Consider the following 21,886-nt stretch of genomic DNA (forward strand, 5'->3'; position numbering starts at 1 on the left):
AAAATAAACTACAAAATCTCAAGCGGGGGCGTTTCAATGTATGATCAGTTTTCCTCTGGTTCAGGATCTCATCAGCATTTTAGCGACTCCTTCACGTACAGAAGAATAGCACAAGCCATGGAACAAGGCTTCCTTCACTTCTGAAGGGCTGGAAGTAACCCCTCACCTTTGATTTTTTGGTTTTCCTTTCCTTCAGTGTGTCTGTTTTCTTCTCCCCTATTTTCTCCATACACCTTCCCCCTGTATCCATGCACATTTCACTGCTACATAATATTTCCAGTCTACAGGAAGCTCTTTTTGGCATGCAGCAAATAGATTAAGGAAGTTCATACAATCACCAAATTTATATGACATTTTGTATTAGAATGAACAAACATTTTCTATTTTTCAAGCACTTTTATTAGGAAAAAAAAAATGGAAAAGGTTGTATAACAAATAACATCTTTGAAGTTGGTCATAGTTTTTCAAGTTTAAAGTTGAAATCTGAAGGTTGGGGTTTTTTACCCCACAGAAAGAGAACACTTTGTCCAAGTAATGATGCTGTTGGTGTCTTTTGTTTTGTTAATAATGTCCATGCTCAGAAGTTTTTGCAAGTATCTACATGAAAACTTATGACTGAATTTCATATCCCAAAGGATCAAGGTCCTGGTCCAGAAGTATCAGAGAAGATTCCCTCAGCTTCTGTAGAAGCTTTCGGAGTTCTTCTTTTGAAAATACCTAAGAATAAATAATAAAAAAAACAAACATCATAAAGTTATATTTATTTGCAATGAATAGCACTCATACAGAGAAGTAAGTGGTGGTTAATTAAGTTACTATTTTTCTATTTGATCATTTATTTCTATTTAAGATAGTGTGGTCATCAGGCATTTCAGAAGGACATTTAGTAAGACATAGGAGATTAGTAACAGCATCCAAAACCTGTAGGTAGGCTCAAGATAGCTCTATCTCATTTTGGGGTTATTTTTCAGGCTTTTGGAGGCAAAGATGGTCATGGGTAAACCAAATGCTCTAAACCAAAGCCTGCTTATAGCATGTTTGAAATGTAATGGAAATAAAGAAATTGATTACAATTCTACAGCTGAATTAGAGTCATAGAATCATCCAGGCTGGTAAAGACATTTAAGATCATGAAGTTAAAATTCAATTGCCCCCATCCAAAACCTAGTAACTGCAGTACTCAGAACCGGTTGTCAGAACACTGGCCATTATCCTCAATGTTTCAAAGTTAACTCTTTGACTTTCCTTAAGTCATAGCACAAGGAAACCTTTTACAACTGCAGCGAATGGGAAGCCATAAAGAAACTTATGATCTTCAGGAACATATGGTATCTCCCTCTCTATATAAAGCTGTTTGCACAGCCAGCCCACAGAGCTTTTGATGCTTGCAGGCTGCTTGCAGCCCTGCCTGGCTCACCGTGTAGAGCTTGTGGCGCTCCGAGGCGACCATGTCGGCGAGGCGCAGGCACTCCTGGTGCTGCCCCGTGCTGTGCAGCACCGTGTGCAGCAAAAAGCACATCATGGGCAGACACAGCTTGCGCAGCAGGATCATCTGGTGGCTTCGCTCCGGGTCCTCCTCGGCATCCTTACCAGAGCAAAACAACGGATTAGTGTTATGAAAATCTACCTCTAACAGGCAGCTCAGCATAACCACGCCATTAGTACTGTCAGAGGCGGAAAGATGGCCTAAGCAGCCTGGAGTGGACTGTCACATATGATCTGTATGGGAACTAACGGGAGCAAGGCCAGACCAATTAAACAGGAACACATGAAACTAAACGGCACAAAGGTACAACTACACATGATCTGTGCTTTGTGGACTGCATCATGACATAAAAATTCACTTTACCTCTCTGACATCAACCATCCATCCTCCATCGACAAACAGCAACACATTGTACATTTTCTCCTTAACATCAGCTGTAAGAGCATCCAAGAGGCCTTTCCAAATGCCGTAATCCATCTGGCAAAGAAACAGAAAAAAAATTACTGCAGAACAGGATAATCTCCAAGGCTATTTTAAAACAGACTGCAACAGGCAGTGCAGCTCCAATTCAAATCAGAATCTTCAGCCAGTGGCTAAAACTTAAAAGCCTGCTAACAGCTATTTCCATCCTTGCTTAATGTCCTGTCCAAAGAGTCAGACAGGTTCTGAAGCAAAGCCAAGATAATTTTAAACAATCTATTCTGCCATGCTAATAAAATAAATGTTTATATTAACTGAATATGATATATTTTTACTGGCCAGACCTCCAAAAACAACTTCAGTCAAAACAAAACTGCAGCATCTTTTAGAAAACAAAAGGTAATAACAGAGTTAATAGCAAAATCAACTGCTCACGTTTATTAATAATACTGATAATCAATATGTGATCTTACATTACAATATTACTACCACATTACAATATTTTATGTAAAGCTGAGTCATTAAAAAAACAGAATTTACTGTGCACTGGCCTTATTATTCCACTGTCTCATACTCTCTCAACGTAAAAGTAATTTATAATAGAGTCCTTAAATAATATGAAATAGCAGTCTTCTACTCTGCTTCATTAAACTAGACTGCCTCTAAAGCAAGAACATAAAAGTTTACAGTAATTAAGGTGGACTTCCACCTACCTCATACTTCTTTTCTTTATGTTCATGGGCCACTTTTTCAGTGAAGCTTGCTTGTGGTAACAAAGATGGCTTCTGTGGAGCTGAGTTCATGTGTTTAAACCATTCATTAAAGGTTTCATGGGCTTCCTGGATTGCATTGGAAACAGTGTTTGGGTATTTTTGAGTCATCTAATAACCAGAATGTCATTACATGCACAGGTTTAATGCATCAAAGAATCAGAAGTTAAAACAAATGGACAAAGCTAAAGTTTCAGCACCAAGGCAAAGCCACCAGTGTTTCTGAACAATAACGTGGAATACTGCATATTTTAAACTCACCAAATATGCACGAATACATAAATGTTCCCGGATAGCATTGTCGTCTTCAGCTGGAAGTGGAGTATCCATTCCCTGTTCTTCCCACTGGTTATATATTTCTGCTATAGAGTCTTGGGGAATCTTCACAAACACATCTTTTGCAGCTTCATGTTTCTTGGATGCTACGAGAATGTGAACTGGGTATCAGAGCTTTGCAATTTCCATACCTTATCTTCTTAAGCTGGCAAACCCATGCTTTTTAATATACTAGATCCAAAATTATATCAAATGTAGTGCCAAGAGCCAATGAGAACAAAACCAACATTTAAAAATAAGTCTACAGTATTTGTGACGCTTAGTACCCAAGAACTTCCTCATGATTGCATTGCTTTGCTTAAGTGCTTCTGCCCTCTGTGCAGGATCGAATACGAGCCAGTCAATTACATCTATTTTCAGCTGATCCGCCTGTAAAAACCAACACAGAGATTCACCACCACTTCAAGCACACAGCTGATCTAACACACATTAGATATAATTGGAAATACACAAGTTTGGAAAGCATTACAACATAGTAACAAAGATCACTTTAGTCAAAACTTAGAAAATCTCTGCCATCTGGAATAATGAAAAAATTAACTTCTGAGTCTTGCCAAGATGTTCAGAGCATCATCTCTCAAGATTTTCTATGGATTATGAAGCATTTTCCCCAAATTTTAATACGAACACACTGTAGCAACATGTTTTATGGAGCTTTTGCTATAATCTTCAGAGGCACCAATCAGCCTGCAACCACAGTTTTCCAACTCTTGTGGATAAACTACCTTTTTGTCGTAAGGAGCTTAAACTTTGTAATGGACAACAAAAACATTACCATAAATTTGAAAATGATCAGTTGCTTTCTAAACAGTACTTTGATTAGAGCCTATTAACATTACCTTGCTGTCCCCTAAAGCACTGAGTTGGATCCAACCAATGCTCAATAGCAGTGACAAGGAAACTGCAAAAGCAGTATCTGCTGTAGCTAGAAACGCCACTTCAGCATCTTAAAAGGTACATCTGAGATCCAAAGTATTAATCCTCATATATCACAGAGGCTACAACAACATCCTACTCCCAGATACAACATAGGGTGCTGCAGTCATTTCAAGGGACCTTATCTTCACTTAATGCTTGCATACAGGTAGGGCTGCTGATAAGCACACACCCATAGAGCAAGGAGATTTGTGCAATACCCTCACTTGTTCATATGAACAGCACATTTCCCTCACAGGCTTTTTCAAGGCAATTTTCACCATTGTTGAAAGAAAAATATGGCTCATACGTGTTCAAAAACTGGACTATCTGCTCTGCAAAGCACTCACCTCTGTTGTGCCTGTGTCCAACACATGGTCATGGTGGCTGAACTCCCCAGCATCCTTCTTGCGGATGTTTTCAACAACAGTTTTTGTTATGGTTGCAACGTCCAGACCTGGGTTAAAAAACAACTGTGTAAGAACTATCATAAATTCAAGCTTGACACAAATTTGATTTCAGACTCCAGCTGTTGATCTTATTCCTTACTACTGGTAATTTTTATCAGACTGTTCACACATACATTGTCAGAATAAATGATAAGCTTTTGCACTATATAATTTATTGCAGGTATTTTACAAGAACGGAATTTGATATAACAGAGAATAGCAAATATCAGAATAAGACAACTACTAAGTTTTTCAGTCTGTGCTGAAGACAGTGTACAGATGTATCTGCTAAGATCACTGATTCCTACAATTCTGACAGCAAGACTATGATTTGACAGGAATGTACCAGGAAAAGCTCAGAATAGTTCTTTTACACATACTTAAGCAGGAAGTTTTATTTTTGAAACCTTAGCTGAGTTTAAAAGAATATGATTGAAAAATAACTGAAGAGAAGTTAAGATACTGAAATCTCAGGAAATCTGTTTCTTTGTGTATTCTGAGTGGCCCAGAGTCATTGTCAAGCAATGGACAGTGTGCTGCTTCATGTACAGGCCTGGAAGGAAGTTTACAATTAACGCAAGCAACCCACCACAGCTAAGCAAAAGCACTATAAACAGGACAAGAAATTTAAGATATTATAACCTTACTAAATCCACAAAGAAATAGGTATTTTTATAATTAGTTCTCTGAAATAATATGATTGTGTCAAGCTTCAGGACATATATTTGAGACAGGCAGCTGGCATTTACTTCCTGATGCTTTTGGACATAACCCAGAAGCAGTGATATTTACTGTAAACTATTCCAGGCTAATGAAAGCACACCTATACACCTACTTGAAGAAGTGATTAGCAAATTGATTTTACTTAACTGAAAAACACAGAGATAGGGGAAGGGAAGAGTATCATATTCATAGCTAGGTTTTGGAGCAAAAACTGCTGAAAGAGAAAATAACCCAGGATACGAAATGATAATTGGACTATCAGGGTCTCTCACCTGCTTCTTTTGCTAATTCAAGGCAGTGGTGGCGTTGCTCGCTCTCAGTGACATCTTCAAGAAACAAGGCGTACTGAGCCACAGCCAGCTCTGGGGGCAGGTGGCTGACATAAAATGCTATTAAATCTGTGTGCTTCTCAGACACCAACCGCTGCACAGTACGAAGCAAACATACAGAATGAGAAGAAAAGATACAAGATGCAAATATATAGAAGATATCCACTATATAACAGATATGCATACTATATTCCTTAGTGTAAACACAAAAGTGTTTACACTTAAGTAAAAACATGTACTGGGTAAACCCCAAAAGGTTAACAAATTTCTGATTAATTTATTCTGATACCGGAAGATTCCACTCAGCTTCTAAACAAGGATCAATAAAACAGTCTCTTATTTAAGAACTGCTGACAGAGACTTTGCATATTAGGCAAGCTTCCATGTATCTCTTGAGAAAAGAGCATTAGCTGCATCATAGCTCTTATCATCCTGTAACCTTAAGTTTGCTTTTCTTTCTCCTTTACATCTAAATCACATCAGAGAAAACAAACAATATTTTTGAAAGCTTACCTGAATGTAGGTCTTCAGGACTTCAACAGAAACTTCCTCCTTATTGCAAACAAATATAAATTCAATTTTAAATTAGATATTGTGGAAAATAAATAAAATATACTTGACAGGCTATCACTATTAAAACAGACATAAGGTTCTTTCCCTATTCCTGCTTCAGTAATCTACATAAACAGGCTCAACTGGAAGAATTGTTTCTCTTGGAGCATGATTAAAAAAGCATGTCTTCTGATTCAAAGATTTAGTGTTCCAAGGATTTTCTTTTTCAGCAACTGAATAATGTAGTTCTTGATCTAACTGTAATGTTACTTTTTATGTGATTTTTAGATATTTCCATTTTATCATGTTTCTTTTAAGTTAATAAACAGAAATGTCAGGTACACAAATTAGTATAGTGTACTACATGCCCTGTTTTATTATAGAGAATTATAATGTAACAGGGTATAAATATCACCTAACTCATCTGGAATAGCCTATACTAAACAACCACTATAGTCCAAGCACCTGAAACTGCTTTAGCCAATACTCAAGTGTTTGTTGCTGTCAGGAATTATCATTTTAATTTTATATGTGTAAACTGAAGACCTTAATCTAAGCATATATCTATATAAACTATATACAATCAATACACAATAAACATCATAAAAGCTTGTACTTCTGCCTCTTCCCTGTGAAGTCTACTGAGGGTCGATTGAGTAATCATACAATAAATTAATCCACTCCAAAACTGTAAGGGCAGAATCAACTGTTAGAAATTCCCACAATGGAATTCATGTAGCAAATTGCACCTTTTTTGTTCCCCTCTATCAAACATATGCTAATGGCTATTTCTACTGCACTTTAGCTTAAAGTCCTACTCCATAAAATTTTGAGTCTGGCTAAAATATTAGTACGTATACATACACACACACACACGAGGTTACATTCAGAAGCTTACTTGATTCATAACAGATTCTGAATTTTAAAATAGTAGAAAAGGACTACTACCCAAACTACTTGTGATATTGTCAGAAATGAGTAATTATAGCTATGTGACACATCAGGGTATTCAGTACAAATAGGCCAGGTAAGTAGTAGGCTATACTTACTTTATACTTGGAGATAATAATAAAGTTTCAGCCAGTACTAATTACCTCAAGCAAAAGCATTAGTGAGCTTACAGCAGCAATAGGTACAGTTTCAGCATTGTCTATAAGAACAGGTAATATTCAAGACATCTTGGCTGCTATGAATAAGCCTAACACTTGAAGTTTGGCTCAGGACCTTCTCAACAAACGGCTTCTGACTAAAATCAAATATCCTCAAAACCCAATTTTTAAGCTGGGCTGGAAGGGAGGATGATGCTCGTTTCTCCTTTAGGCTCCAAGATCAACAAATACACTATTTAAGCATGCAGCCCCTCCTCAGCCTGGTAGTAATTTACCATCACTCTATGTTGTCTATGTATTTGCACACAAGTATTTCTACTTCAAAGACTGGCTACTGCTATAAGAGCAAATCAAATACAAGTGAGCTGACCTTAGTCTGCATACCCAAAGTGCGGAAAAACAGAATAAGATGGGTCATGAAACGAAGGAGGTGTCCTGGGAGCACACTTCTATCTTTGGAAAGCCACCTGCTGACTTCTTCCATCAAACCTATAACCACCAAGGAAATGTCTGCATTAGCCACACCACACAGAAAAACAAAAAACCACCTAAGAAATATTTCAAAATTTTGCATTTATTCAATAAATGTAATTTAGTCTCAGAAGTCCAACATAACAGGACAGCAACAATTTCAGAAAGATGTAGCTGTTTGGCTTAAAAAAGAACTGTATATATTCCATCATTTCTCCGAAGAAGTTATAGCTATAGTCTGACATATATTCTGAAACGTTCAGATGATTTCATTACTTCTTTGAAAACTATCTTTTAGGTCAAATTGAGCCTACAGCTCTTGATTAGAGCATAGCTTTAATGCAGAGCTTGCCTACTGTGTGCTTCTAAAAATCTGTTCATACAGAAGTTTTTGGAAAGGTCCCTCAAAATAATGTAGCCAGTCAACAATAAAAAATCACTTAGGGAAGTGCTTACCATCCACATCTCCAAGTATAATGAATTTCTGAATCACATGATAATGCTCTTGATTCTCCTCTATAACCCTCTGGAGACAAAAAAGGAAAATTCAGACTTTGAATAAATCTTCTAGCATAATGTATGAAGGAAACAAACTTATAAATAAAGCAAAGGTTCCTCAGGGGAAAAAAGCTATCCTATTTCAAAGGGTATTCTTCATAAAGAGCAAGAGAAAAGGCACTTCCTGTCTCCACATCAAATTACAAGAACATTGACAAACTGAAAGAAAGAACTGGAATATAGATCTGTCCAGTTAATACTTTCATGGAAGATATCCAACACTAAGGGCTTTTTGCTCTGGGAACAAGAATAAACAATGATGTTACAGATAAGATTTACAAAAATCACAGAAGCAACAATGTGTATAAATCCTGAAAGAAAAGGCCCCTGAAAGTTACTTCAGGAAGGAATTCCACCCTCTCCCCAGAGGAGTGAATACATTAATGCATGAAATGCAATCCAAACACATCTCTACATTTGCTTTATGGTAAGAACTGCACCATGTTGCAATGTCAAATACAGCTGGGTGTATCTGTAGCTGACTGCATGTCTTTGTTTTAGCAATACGATAAATTCTATGTGTTCATTCCATAAAAAAAAAGTAAGCATAGTTTCAATTTAATCACTGCAAAATTAACCTTTACATCTTACATGAATTGAGTGTTTTGGGTGGTAAAAGTAACAAAGAATCACATTCAAAAAGCAAATATGCTTTTAAATTTTGAAAGGCTTGTTCTTAAATTGCACACAAATCTCCTATGAAGAAAATCAAATGCAATCGATTTTGAACATTTTATTGAAGTGTTGAATAGTTGATTTACTATGTCTGCTTTGTATGTCCGACAACATTTGACAGTCACCTGCTTCTTTAGCACACCAGCTAGTTCGGCAGATACAGGGCAGGGCACAAAACCTGTATCACTTTCACTGTTAAGAGGTAGTTGCATGAAGAAAAATCTATCTGAACTGCAAAGTCACACATTTTTGGGGATAGAAAATATGAAACAAATTAGTCATTGTGCATATTTAAGTATTTAATTAAAGAATACAGTAAAAAGTAGAACCTAGTGAATAATCAAAAATGTTGAGCAGTGAGGAGAAACACTGCAATTATTACATACCCTTTTGTCTGTTGCCTGAAGTTCTTCAAAAACTTTTTCTGAAGTCCAGCTTCAAAGCAAGAGAGAAAAGACAAATAATGTTACCTTCAATATTCCACACAGATTCCATACAGGATGTTCTGTTGACTGTAGTAGTGGCATAGTTTGACTTGAAACTTACTTTGTTTCTAAATATTCTCTAGGGAGCTCTTCCACCTCCTCTGCAGTAACTACTGAGGTTCGTATTTCCTGCTCGACTAGAGTGTCCACCATGACCCTGAAATATGCCCAAACAGTATCTTCCCAGGTATCACAAACTGGAAGAAGCTACATATTAAAAAAAAAAGAGTAAAAATTACCAAGAGATGGAGAAACATCAGAACCCAAATACAGCAACTATAATTTACATTTTCAGGCACCAAAGCTGTGTAGTAATCACCTTAAACAGCAGCCTTTCCTTGACTGAAAAGCCTAAGCCTAGCACATATTTAATTAAGACATCATATGACAAAGAGCATGTCTACTAAAGCAGCAATGTTTGCTATTGTTCTGTTTTCTAGATCTTTAAAATTACAGAAACCAGTAACTGCAATATTTCTGATGATACCATTGTCACACAGGAGAAAGCAAATGCACAACTACCAAACTAGGGGGCTTGACATACCTGTTTGAGGTTTCCACTCAGGGCTGCATAGATTGCTCTTTCATATCTATTAAACTGCTCCTAAAATAAACAGTAAAAACACCCAAACTTAAAATTACAAAGCATTTAAGTTTTCTAGTCACTTTACATTTTATTAGAGATTAATCCATCTTGCAAAGTGCTCCATCTAACAGATTCCCAGTAAAGTTGGAAAATCACAGGATACACAAGGAGCCAAAGTAAGAATAGCGAGTGACTTCCCCTTCACTAGCATCCCCTTGTAAATCAACTGAAAAATTTACATTGACCTGGAAAGAAAGCAGTATTTTCTCTTTCCCATTCAATTAAGTCAAGATGAAAGTCAGTGTCAGTGGTTTTATTTTCAACCATAAAAAAAAAGCAGACGTTTCCTGAAAAAGCGATGCTGATTATGCAGATTTCTCACAATACATAATATGATATTTCAGAAGTCCTCTTAGAAGCACTAATTGCAAATCCTCTAAGCAGCAAACACAGAGTCGGTATGTTTACTTAAAATCCCATTTTCAGAAAAGTTCAAATTTATTTATTAATAAAAAGAAGAGCAGCATTGTCTTACCTCTTCAGCCATGCGCCAACAACTTATTTTCCAAATGCATCTGTAGGGATTGCCTTCAACAGGCTCCAACTCTTTCCCTACATGCAAAGAATAATATAATAATAAAAAAAAAAAAAAAAAAAAAAAAAAGGGGGGAAAGGAAAAAGAGAGAAAGTGGAATTAAAAAGAAAGAATTTAATAACATCTAAAAAGTGGTAAAGTCTATTTTCTTTTCTTTTTCAATTTCAATTCTTTTGGAACTCTTCCTAAAGCATTTTGATGCTTCTGACTGGACAGCAAGGTGGCTTTTCTGGCTATTTGGTGAATTTACATCTGTAAGTTACAGTAATTTAAAATCTTGGCCGCTATCTAGCTTTTAAAAAATAATGCTTTTGACTGTAACATATCTACAGTGTCTAAATTTGGAAAAAGAAAACAAAGTTAAGGGGAAAAAAAGAAATTTTATATCTTAATCAAAACTTCTTAAAAATGTCACTGCTTCAGTGCTGCTATTTTGCATGCATCTGCATGGGCATTATACCTGTGTAACAACAGCTGAGATAGGCAGACACAAAAAAACGCTAGGACAGTGGTGTGGCATGCAGATAAAAGCAACAGGGTATCAGGATTTGAAAAGAATGAAAGCATTAAGCCTTCCACACCCAGCTATAAACAACACTTAGACCCATTCCTAAATTCCTTGCTAAATTCTGCAATGTACTGAACAGAGAGAAGCAAGGTACTGTGTTATAATGTGGAAGAATGTGCTAGGAATCAAGGAGAAAACTACTTTACAATTTTCAAATATTTTAAAAGCATCTCTTTCTCCTGCATTTACATTTGCTGAACTCTAGTTTTTGAAGCTGCGCATATAGTCCAATTTGAGTCTGTAAGCAACAAAATGTGTGCATGTGGCATAAGCCAGATGTTAAGAAAATACAGACCCAAGTATTACATGGAAGTGGGGATGATTTGTACAGAACTCTGAGACAACTATTTCCTAGTGATTACGTCTGACTTGAAGAAAGAAAGTGGCTTTAGCATGTCTAGATGGATTCAATGAACTTACCTTCAACTAAAATAATTTCATGTTAGTTTTCACATGCTCAACAGACAAGGTAAAATATTCCAGATACCAAAAAAGGCTCATCAAGTGAAAAGAAAGAGCTAGTTATCTTTGCTACAAACAGATACTATGAGATCTTAGTATTTCTGTATCTGTCTCAAGTGCACTTTGGAGCAGATACCTCCATTTATGTTAGGATCGTGATACAATTTCCAGCCTTCCAAAGTTGCAGCTCTCCAGGCCTGACCACATCGTTTGCATAAGCGCTGTGCCTGAAAAACAATGCATTTTCTCAGCCACACACTTCAAGGCAGGAACACCTCCAGCTGCTTCTTTAAAAATGGGAATATGATTAAAATAGTTAATTTGTGTAGAGATTCTACTATGTGAAAAATAAGCACAGAGGATCTTAAACTCAAAACAACTGAAAGATTTCAAAGTAAACATCATCATTTTTTCACAGAAATGTTTGGTTTTTCAGTCAGTATGTAAGAAATGTTCTACAGCCTCATCTTTGTTAGCTGAACAGCTGTTATGCATCATTCTGATAAGTTTAGTGTAAAGTGTAACCCTTTTACTTAGATGTTTAATCGTTGCCTTCATGCAGTCATCTATTTTCCCAGTTCACTTAGCCTTCCCAACCCCAACTGAAGCTGCATATTTCTATTCACATTTCCCTGCAGCAACATGCTCACGTTCCTGTACCATCAGAAAATGAATAGATGTGCACCATATTGGAACAGAATATGAGCAAGTAACTACAGTCCTCAGTTAAGGTCTTTGGCAGGAGAATCTCAAATCCCCTTTCCTCTCATTACTAAAATGTCATTATGTATACATGTCTGATAATCCACTGATGATTAGAGACACAATTAGGAAGCTCTTTAAAGTATTTGTCTTGTGTTTGTCTTGGCAGTATTTAGCATCAAAACACAACAGTGAAAAAATATTGTCAAACGATCCATACACTCAAAATGATTTTTTTTCTGTAACATCTATTTTACACCCAAGTTTGATTAAAATGCCGATTTGGCAGTCAATATTGACAACAAATGGAAAACTGAATCACTACAAACCAAATTTAAACAGACATTTTAGTACACAACTTACTGCCTTTAACAGTAAGATATTTATGTTTACTTAATTAAAACTTACACTACCTCATCTGTCATTCCTGCTCTGATTAGAGTGAAGAGATACTTCAATAACCTTGAATCATCTTCTTGGTCCAAATCATCAAGTGGCAGTTTCTGTCGAATAGGAGCATCTGGATCCTGCAAGGAAAATGTCATTACTTGTAAATACGATATCTATAGGTCTCTTCCAATTATGTCCTGCCCTGTTTTATCATTTGGAGTCACTTTTTCATGCAGGCACAACAATCAGTACAACCCATATAATATTGACCATGATACTTCTGTTTTTCCCCTAATTTCTTTTATTTCTCTTCTGTCACTGTTCCTATCAGAAGGAGTCAATGCAATTCATTTACTCCACTGCCTTATTATTTGCCTCAAATTTCTTATCTTCCAGCCCTTCTCACCTTCAAACATCCTTTGCCCTTCTCTCTATCTGTCTACCACTGTTTCTCCTCCTCCACCTTCTATCTGAGAAGGTTTTTCACAACAGCTGCACTTGCTTCTATTTAATCCAAAGAGATTTTTTAAGGCAAATCAATACCTCAGATCACTCCCCAGTTGAATCAATCTTCTACAGCTGCTTTGCTGTCACTGAGGCAGTTCATCACCTCGTTCTAATGGACAAGGTTCTTTTTTTCCTTGACTTCTCTTCTATTAGCTTTTATTGTAGAGCTCTCCAAATATTGCATTAGGACTTGGTTTCACTGTACTAATTACTACATAAAGACAGCATTCCCTTATCTGCAAGGGTTCCCAAAGAGTTTTATAAGCTTTTCTGGTTAGGAACATTAGTTTGTTTCAGACATAAAAAGTCATAATGAGGCCATTACTTCATCAAATAGATGACAAGTATTTGTGAGGATGAATGGGAGTATGGAAGTGATTGCTGAAAGAAAACACAAGTCCACAGTGATCCCAAAAAGAATTTTTGAGGTGTTCTGCCTCACAATTTCTGCGGCAATTTTTAGATACTACAACTACTTTTAGATAGCATAACTATCTAATAATTGGTGGGAATCTGTGATGATAGCACATACACTCTCTCTAGCCCACTTTGAAGCCAAGCCTTATTTTCATAAGATACTTACCAACTCTGTTACCAGAGGACGAGAACTTCCCATGTATGAATTTGACTGTCGTTGCTTCAGGGCATGTAGTGTGTTATCCCTGAAAGCAGAGAAATATTTTATAGAAAAATGGCTTTTTAAGCAAGCATCTTTTAATAAGACAAATATTGAAAGACATATTTTGTTACATGGGGTATGTTTATAGAACAGGTTTGGTTTGGTTTGGTTAATATATCAATGAACTCTGCTAGCATTGTGAAAATGGAACACTTCACAATAAGTAAAATATTATAATTAATGCACATATATTTGGTTTCTTTCAAAATAATCCGTTATTTCAGTCATTCATGTATTCAACTATTAACTGTTCTCTGCATAAGCAAACTTTCCCATTAGCATTCACTATAAAGTCAGTCTAGGACAGAAAACTAACTGAGAATAAACACTTGATTCCAAAAGCCTGTATTCATCAGCCATCAAAAGCAGGTTTATTCTAGGCATCTAGCATGAAAGGTAGTCGTTAGTCCATTCTGCCATAAAACTCATCACTGATAATACAGGTGACAATAACAGCTTCTGGTGAAGGGTCAATGACATAAAATGATAAGAACAAAATGATAATGTAAAAACTAAAGCCAGACAAAGATTAAATTAAAATGGTTTGATGTTTTTTTCCTTTCATCTTTGTCTTCCAAAAGGCACTAACTGACTTCTGAGATTTACTTCATGGATGGGTAAGAAGTCTCTGTTTTTACATGTATGAATTTAAAGACGTGAATGAAGAGAACAACCTAAAATGACCACTTCTTTTCAAGAGTGATTCTGTGACTGAATCTTATACTTGAAAGTAAAAGTCTGAACTCACCAATATACTGTTTTGGCGTAAAACTCAATATTATCGGAGAAGTCCCCAATTTCATCCTTAGCAATGCTCTCTAGCCAATCCACCACCAGCTGGAATAAAAATAAATTGCATTTTTAAAACAAATATGTAGCAAATAATACTTTTACTGCCTTTCTCTCATCTCTGGATCCACTTGCTATCTAAGTGGCAACCAAAAGGCCAACAGATCCAGAAGACTATTTCACTTGCATTTTAAGTATCCAATATGAAGGTGTTTGGCACTTGATCTCTCTTTCTCACTGGATACTGCAGTTTGATACATTGCTATTTAATAGCTTATCAACCACCATCAACAGCAATAGATGCTGCAAACGGGAACAGCTCTCATCCTTTTGTCCTCTGCAAAGTAGCCTGAAAAACCTTCTGCTCTTTAGCAACTATGGAGCATCATTTTTATGCATACAATTAATACACACTTGAATGAATATAAAAAAAAATATTAGAAAAAAACCCAGAAAGTGCATAGAGCATTAGTGTTATGAACATTTAATCTGTTTTCATTCTCATATTAAAAACTTTCCATCTTACCTGACTCTGTCGAACAAGAGAATCTTTCTGAAACAAGTTGTCTACAGTAGTTTTTTCACTAGCAGTTAAAGCCTATTTAAGAAAAAAACTGATTATTACTTGGGAAAAGAAAGTTTCCACAAAACCAGAAATACCAAATCGAACACATACTAATTCAGAAATTTGCTACAAATTTAGTATGCTGTCTTTCTCCTCCCTCTTTTCAAAAAGTACATGCCTTATATATTGTTTTATTTATCTTTTACATCCAGTTACACTAAAAACTATAAAAATGAGACTTAGAATATAATTCACAAATATATGAACACAGAGAGATTCCACACAGTAGACTCATTGACTCCTTGAGTGCCTGCATATTATCTTAAATCCCATTTGTTACTTTAAATTAAAAAAAAAACATCTTTCAAGGTCATACACACATTTAACATTAAGAAGTGTGAAAGACAAACCAAAAAACAAACAAACAAACAAACAAACAAACAAGCAAACAACTCCAGAGCCCTGATTCTTCTAACTGATCCCCTGTATTAATTTAGCTTTCATTAGACTTACAATAAAAAGAGAACAAAAGATGCATGTTCCTAAAAAACATGGTAGGAGGAAACTGGGTATTTTTGGCATAACAGTGTTTAACACTGACAACCTAGCAGTGGGAATTATATTTTATGACTGAGAAGAAAGACCTGCAATTACAAATTTTACAAAGGCAGAATCACTTTACTTATTGCTTTGTTTTCCTAGAGCATATTCTGGCAGCAAAGGCTGGAAGCACTGTATTGACATAGACAAGATGACTACAACTCTAACAGTAATGCTAGAAGATTTGGATTTCTTGTGAGATAAATTGGAATCAGGACTGCAAAGGCTAGACAGTTTGAGACCACATATTCTTCATTTAAGCAAAGCAAAATTATCTCTGACCTACGAGAACATCACTACTGATGTTCCTTTTAAAAATAAATAAGTTATTTCTAGTAAATTTAGGGTTGTCTTGTGCAGAGCAGGAGGAGGACTCAATGATCCTTGTGCATCCCTTCCAACTCAGGCTATTTAAGGAAACAAAACAAAGAACACTTTACAATAATTCTACATTAACATTCTCTCTTTAGAACTGAATACTTACATTTACTCTTCACAATAGATTAAATAATTTAATAATTGTCTTGATAAAAATCAGTCTCATTTTTCACTTTAGAATTTTGAGTGACTGCCACTTTGAGTTTGTAGAAGTAAAATACAAGCATTTAGCCTATATTTTGCTTATTTAGCTTCTTATATAACTTTAAAAAAGCCAAAAGAGTCCATGCTTACAGGGATGTCAAATGCAGTTTCATCTTCCAGTGCAGACTGTATTCTGTCTCTAGAAACAAAAGTGCAAACACTAAAGATTAAAACAAAAGCTGAGAAAATGTAGCAAAATGCCTAAATATAAATGCTTAAAAAATTTTACAAAAATGTTCTTGAAAAATACTAGAAGTTGCAAAGGTAATAAGAACACTCCTATTTACAACTTTCATTTTTGTAAATAAATAATGAATAGATGTATAGACCAGAACCTACTTCTAGAAACAGCTTATTAAAGCTTATTAACAGGTACTTAATTGCTTGCCTCCCTATTTATAAACTCAAAAAATTTATCCAAGAAAGTCTTCTCAGTACAAAAATGTAGTAGTGTGCTTTTCAAAGGAATTACCTATAAAGTGAGGACAGCAGTCTCCAAGTTACCATCTCCTGCTTGAGAAGCCACAAGACACTGGCAGTTCTGGAAAACTTCTGCTGTCCAGGAGTTGCCCGATAAACTATTTTCCCTAATATATTTACCTGAGGGAAATAATTTTATACAGAGTTAATATTGCCCATCAGTGTATTTTTTTCCTAAGCCATTACAGCTTATTAACCTGAATGTTTCCAACAGATGGATTTAATTACCATCTCTTCAAATGATGATCTTATTTATAAAATTATGATTTAATTTACTTATATATGAGTGAAATAAGTACATCTTAATCCACCTTATTAATAAAAACATTTATACATCTGCTAATGTTTATTGCCACTTGACACTTTCAGTGGAACACCAGCCAGATAATTTTAGTATTCAGCAAGCTACACCATGGGTATTCCTGTGCCAAAACAGTGTTTGAGGAAAGAGAGATATTACTCAATGCTAGAGTGCATAAGATGGAAGATTTAAAGTAAGTATGTTAAGCACTGTGACTTCATAGCAATACTGCTTTGGGAAGAAAATGTAAAATAAAGTAAATAAAAAAAACAAATAACTACTTACCTGACTATTACAAATATTTTCATACTCATCCACAAGATCAAAAATGGTAGTTGATGTATGCTTCAGAAAGGAATGCAGAAAGTCTGAGTACATGCTCATAGTAGCTAGGACAGAAATAAGAAGAAAGAGCCATATTAGTGAGGCATAACTCAGTAAAAAAGCCACTGGACTATGAAAACATCCTTCTCATGACAAGATATCTCATTTTTGCAAATTCAAATGAGTACAATGATGATATGAACTATCTCACAAAATCAGAAGTATTTATCAGCTAAGATAGTAAGATATACTGAAGCTATGAGCTATGTCAGTTATAAAACTTTTGCTGTAAATATGCCACCTGCAGGAATTTCAACAGCAAACTCATTTCTGTATCTCCACAAAATGCATCCAGTTTGCTTCCCACATCACTAGAGCATCACATTTGCTCCATCAGAACAGGTTCCACAGAAAGCACAAACTCACAAAACTCCAATAAACTGGAACAGAGTAATTTTCTGAACTTTTAAAACTAGACTGCTTTTGACTAAGAAATACCAGCAAAACAACACAGAAAATTTTTAAGGACACATATATTTATACCTCACAAATTAGAACTGATCAATTATTAGTAAAGCTTCAAATTGTCTCACCAGCTTCCCCAGGATCATCCTCACGCAACAACACAGCGCTCATAGTGACATCTTCTGTCATGTTGGACATGTCTGCATTCAGAAACATTCCTGTCTGCTGAGGCGACAGTGCCATTGTCCAGTTGCTTTCATCCAACTAAAGCCACAACAAGAATATAAAGAAAATGAATTGTAATCTCAGTTATTACAAGCCCAGCTACACCTTTTTTCCTTCTATATGAATGGTATATAAACAGAATCCTCAAAAACTAATAGTGAAAGAACTTCCTTTAGATAAGGTACAACCACACCTTAAAAAGTTACCAGTGCTAAGAGCTCTGTATGCAACTTAATCAACTAGGCCCCAGAAGCTGATAATTCATGAAGAAACAAATGACCTCTATCAAACTACAGAAACAACTAAAAAGGAGAAATGTAGATAATAAAAACACCTTAACTTTGAGTTAATTTAAAAATAAATGGAGATAAAGTAATTCAGAGTTCCCTACTGGTAACTTCACCAGTCAGTGTTTTTCCAAAGACATTTCAGTAGAAGATAATCAATGTAATCTAAAAAGTCATCAGAAGAGCTTGTTCTTTGATGTCTAAACTTCAACACTACAGTGAAGCCTAATACTGTAGAATGCTAAAATAACAAAAATCCCAAAGTTTCAACTTGCTGACATAAAACAATCATCTTTAAAGAATTAGTAAACAAGCATAGATAGGATTTCTGTAGTCACAAACTGATGTTATGAGGACTAGCTTAACACACATGGTGTATTTGGAAAGTCCTTTTAAACCTCTATTTTCCTCACTGCATGATCTTAAAGAATAACACAGTAATAAATAACACCAGCAGTAAACAGCAACAGCAGCACTAGCAAGCTTGTACCACTCACAGTTTGTCTTTGGAGGAAACAACACAGAAACATTAAATTTGTAGTTTCATATGTTTCACAGGACAAAAGAGAAAAGGATGCTCTAACCATCTTACCATTGACAGATTGCCAAGAAGTCCAGAAGTTGGTAGAATGAGAGGAGATTTCCCTCCTGCTCCCAGGATGGCAGACATATCTGATGGCTTCATGGAGCTGCGATGTAACGCAGCACCTGAAAGAGAAAGAGGCTTCTCTGAAAAGAAAAAGTTTTTAAAACTACTCTGCTCTACCCAGAAATTCCAGTAGAAATTTTTAACAGAGACTGAAGTACTTATGAAGTGCAGACAGAAGCCTGAAAGCAGGTTGTATACATGCACCAAATAGGCAACATACCTCCAGTTACTAGAGTTCATTGTAAACACACACAAGCATAAAGAACAGTACCTCTCCACTCATTCTTTCTTGGAAATTGGTCTCCAAACCCTTAAAGCAAAAGGCAGCCCAGAGGTGTGTCAACTAGAGAAGATTGCTCAGGATCTTGTCCTTTTATTTATCTCCAAGGACAGAGATTCCATGGACTATCTGGGCAACCAGTTCTAGCATTCAACCCCATTAGAGTAAAAAAGGGGGTGGATTTTTATATTTAAACAGAATTCCTTGTATATGCTGTTGTGTCTATTGCCTCTTGACTTTTCAGGGCAGCAAGAAAAACTTGGTTCTTTTTTCACTCCCTCCCAAATACTTACACATATTTACAAGATTCCCCAACCTCTTTCCCAGGATAAACAATCCCAGCTCAGTCTCTCCTCATATGTCAGATATTTAACCCACTAATCAACTTTGTGGGTTTTCACTGGATTACAGCACATCCGTGTCCTTCTTATGGATTGTTAATTATTAAGTAGCAAGCAAACAAGCAAGCAGTCTTACCTGGCTGGTGAAGTAATGAGTTAGGAGTTCGGGAAAGAAAGTGGCTTTTGGGAGTCATGTTTCCAATAGTGTCATCCAGGGATGTAAGAACTGATTAACAAAAGTTAAGAAACACTCTTCTAAACACACTTTTGGATCTATTCTAAATGACTATTTGAAAAGGAAAAATATTTTTTTTTTAACTCAAATGTTATGAACATTACACATCTTGTCTTTCAGAGTAAAGCAGAAAGTTTCATAAAATGTTTCATCAGAACCTTAAAAGCTGAAGAGTTAAAAGGACTACCACAAAGTGAAGTTCAGAAATATGAACACAATAGATCTGGGACTCCTCACAGTGGCTCAGATCAAAGAGAGAATCCTTCTGCCCCATAAGGAGCTGCTTCATGCTACATCAACCATAACAAGAAAATCTGAATCTGAATGCATTTTTTAAATTGTTCCCTCTCTCTCAGTTCCAGGTGCTCTGTTGCTCTACTTTTCCTCTTCCTGTCAGCAACCAGGTTCAGTGCTCTAGGTATGATTTACTAAGAAGTTGTATAAAAGTTACAGTAGCTTGTGCTGTTAGCATTCAGAAACATCTTGATTCTTAGGCACAATATAATCAGGACAAATATCTCACTAGCTTTATTTCAGATGCAAAGCCCAGAAGAACAAGCAAACGTACTGGATTCCTTTGTTATCATAACCATTAAAATACCTTTATCATAGCTGTCAAACTACATGGTATGGGGGGGTCTATTATAGTAAAAAAAACAGGGGAGACAATTGCTATGGAAATTTAAATCTGTCTGTGCACTACTCTTGCTGTTACAATGGATGGATACAGTTGATAAAGTACACTACATCATCATAATACTCTGATATTACAATACCTGCACATAAGCACAACCCATAAAATTAAGATATAATGAAGAAAACTTTTTTTTTTTTTTTTTTAAAGCTGTGAAATGGAGTCAGCTATGGCTCACATAGTTCTCTGGGTGGACAACCACTTGAGTTCATACACCCAGGAAAATCAAAGCACTATTAAAAATACACACACTTGGTGAGCACAGCAGCTATAGACAAAAGTTATTTACAGTGAAAGGATACTAGAAACTCTTTTCTGAGAGCCTTGCTTCCGTCCAGGCCTGACCATCTCTGGATCATGGGGGGATGACATGTCGTCAAAACCATTTCTACAAAATAGCAAGACAGAAAACAATCAACTGAATTCAAGAACTACATGATTCTTCCCTTCGGACAAGGCAACCACCACAGACTGGGAGAGCCCACGTGCCCTGTCGGAGGGAAAATGCCCATTCCAGTTACTGGGAGCAGAGGACCCGCTCCCGGCGGGCTGCGGAGGCAGCTCGGCCTCAGCAGGCCTGGCTAAGGCCCGGCCCCGCGCCCCTCACCAACTCACAGCTCCCGGTCTATCCAAACATACACCAAAAATGCAACAGACGGACTTAAAGCTCCGGGTGGCAAAAAGCCTGCGGCAGGCTCAGAAGCGCGGCAGGCCCGCTGCGTTTCGCAGCCCGCACTGTGCCCCCGCTCCCCGCCCCCGGCCGCGTCTCACGGCGGGCGCGGCCCCGGGAAGGGGCTCCGGCCGCCGCCCCTCACCTGTCCATGGCGGGGCCCCGGCGCGGCTCGGCCCGGCCCGGGCTCAGGCTCAGCCTTCCCGCCGCCGCCAGCGCCCGCCCGCGGCCCGGAAGGACACGGGCGCTTCCGCCGCCCCGCCTGCGCCCCGCCCGGCCGCGCTGGGGCCGCGCTGGGGTCGCGCTGGGCCGGCGGGGAGCGGCTCCCGGCTGCTCTGCGCTGACTGTGCGCGGGCGTTGAGTCACCGCTGAAAAAAACCCCGTAGCGTGAAAGCGTCAGGTGCTATTGGCGTTATCTCGCCGCACAGAAAAGGACTAATCAGACGCGCAGAGTGTTTCATACATTCGGCTGGAGCAGCCGCCGTCCCGGCCTTTGCAATGATGAGTTTGTTTCACCGAGTTGCAAACGCGCGTCTGTTTCTTCCCCGTTTCTCCCAGTGTAACTCAGTCTGCTGGCACCAACGTTAAAGGGTAAAATAAGCACCATGCAGGATCACTCAACCCTGCAAGGC

At 37.1% G+C, this 21,886-nt stretch overlaps 1 protein-coding gene across 1 annotated transcript; it reads right to left on the bottom strand.

The window, feature by feature from the left end:
- Positions 1-376: 376 nt before the first annotated feature.
- On the bottom strand, positions 377-21,501 carry NUP107 (nucleoporin 107). The gene is made up of 28 exons (XM_056516414.1): positions 21,400-21,501; positions 20,887-20,972; positions 19,792-19,881; positions 18,978-19,093; positions 18,002-18,137; positions 17,370-17,473; positions 16,776-16,903; positions 16,394-16,442; positions 15,083-15,154; positions 14,516-14,604; positions 13,672-13,750; positions 12,605-12,718; positions 11,626-11,716; positions 10,400-10,476; positions 9,823-9,882; positions 9,340-9,485; positions 9,180-9,228; positions 8,017-8,086; positions 7,460-7,578; positions 5,942-5,980; positions 5,372-5,522; positions 4,278-4,384; positions 3,279-3,381; positions 2,938-3,098; positions 2,620-2,745; positions 1,850-1,963; positions 1,418-1,585; positions 377-717 (listed from the first exon to the last, which is right to left on the bottom strand). Exons 1-28 carry the CDS (start codon positions 21,405-21,407, stop codon positions 610-612), a joined length of 2,760 nt encoding a protein of 919 aa, XP_056372389.1. The 5' UTR covers positions 21,408-21,501; the 3' UTR covers positions 377-609.
- Between the last annotated feature and the right edge of the window lie 385 nt (positions 21,502-21,886).

The sequence above is a fragment of the Oenanthe melanoleuca genome, chromosome 1A (assembly GCF_029582105.1).
Source record: "Oenanthe melanoleuca isolate GR-GAL-2019-014 chromosome 1A, OMel1.0, whole genome shotgun sequence".
NCBI classification, from domain to species: domain Eukaryota; kingdom Metazoa; phylum Chordata; class Aves; order Passeriformes; family Muscicapidae; genus Oenanthe; species Oenanthe melanoleuca.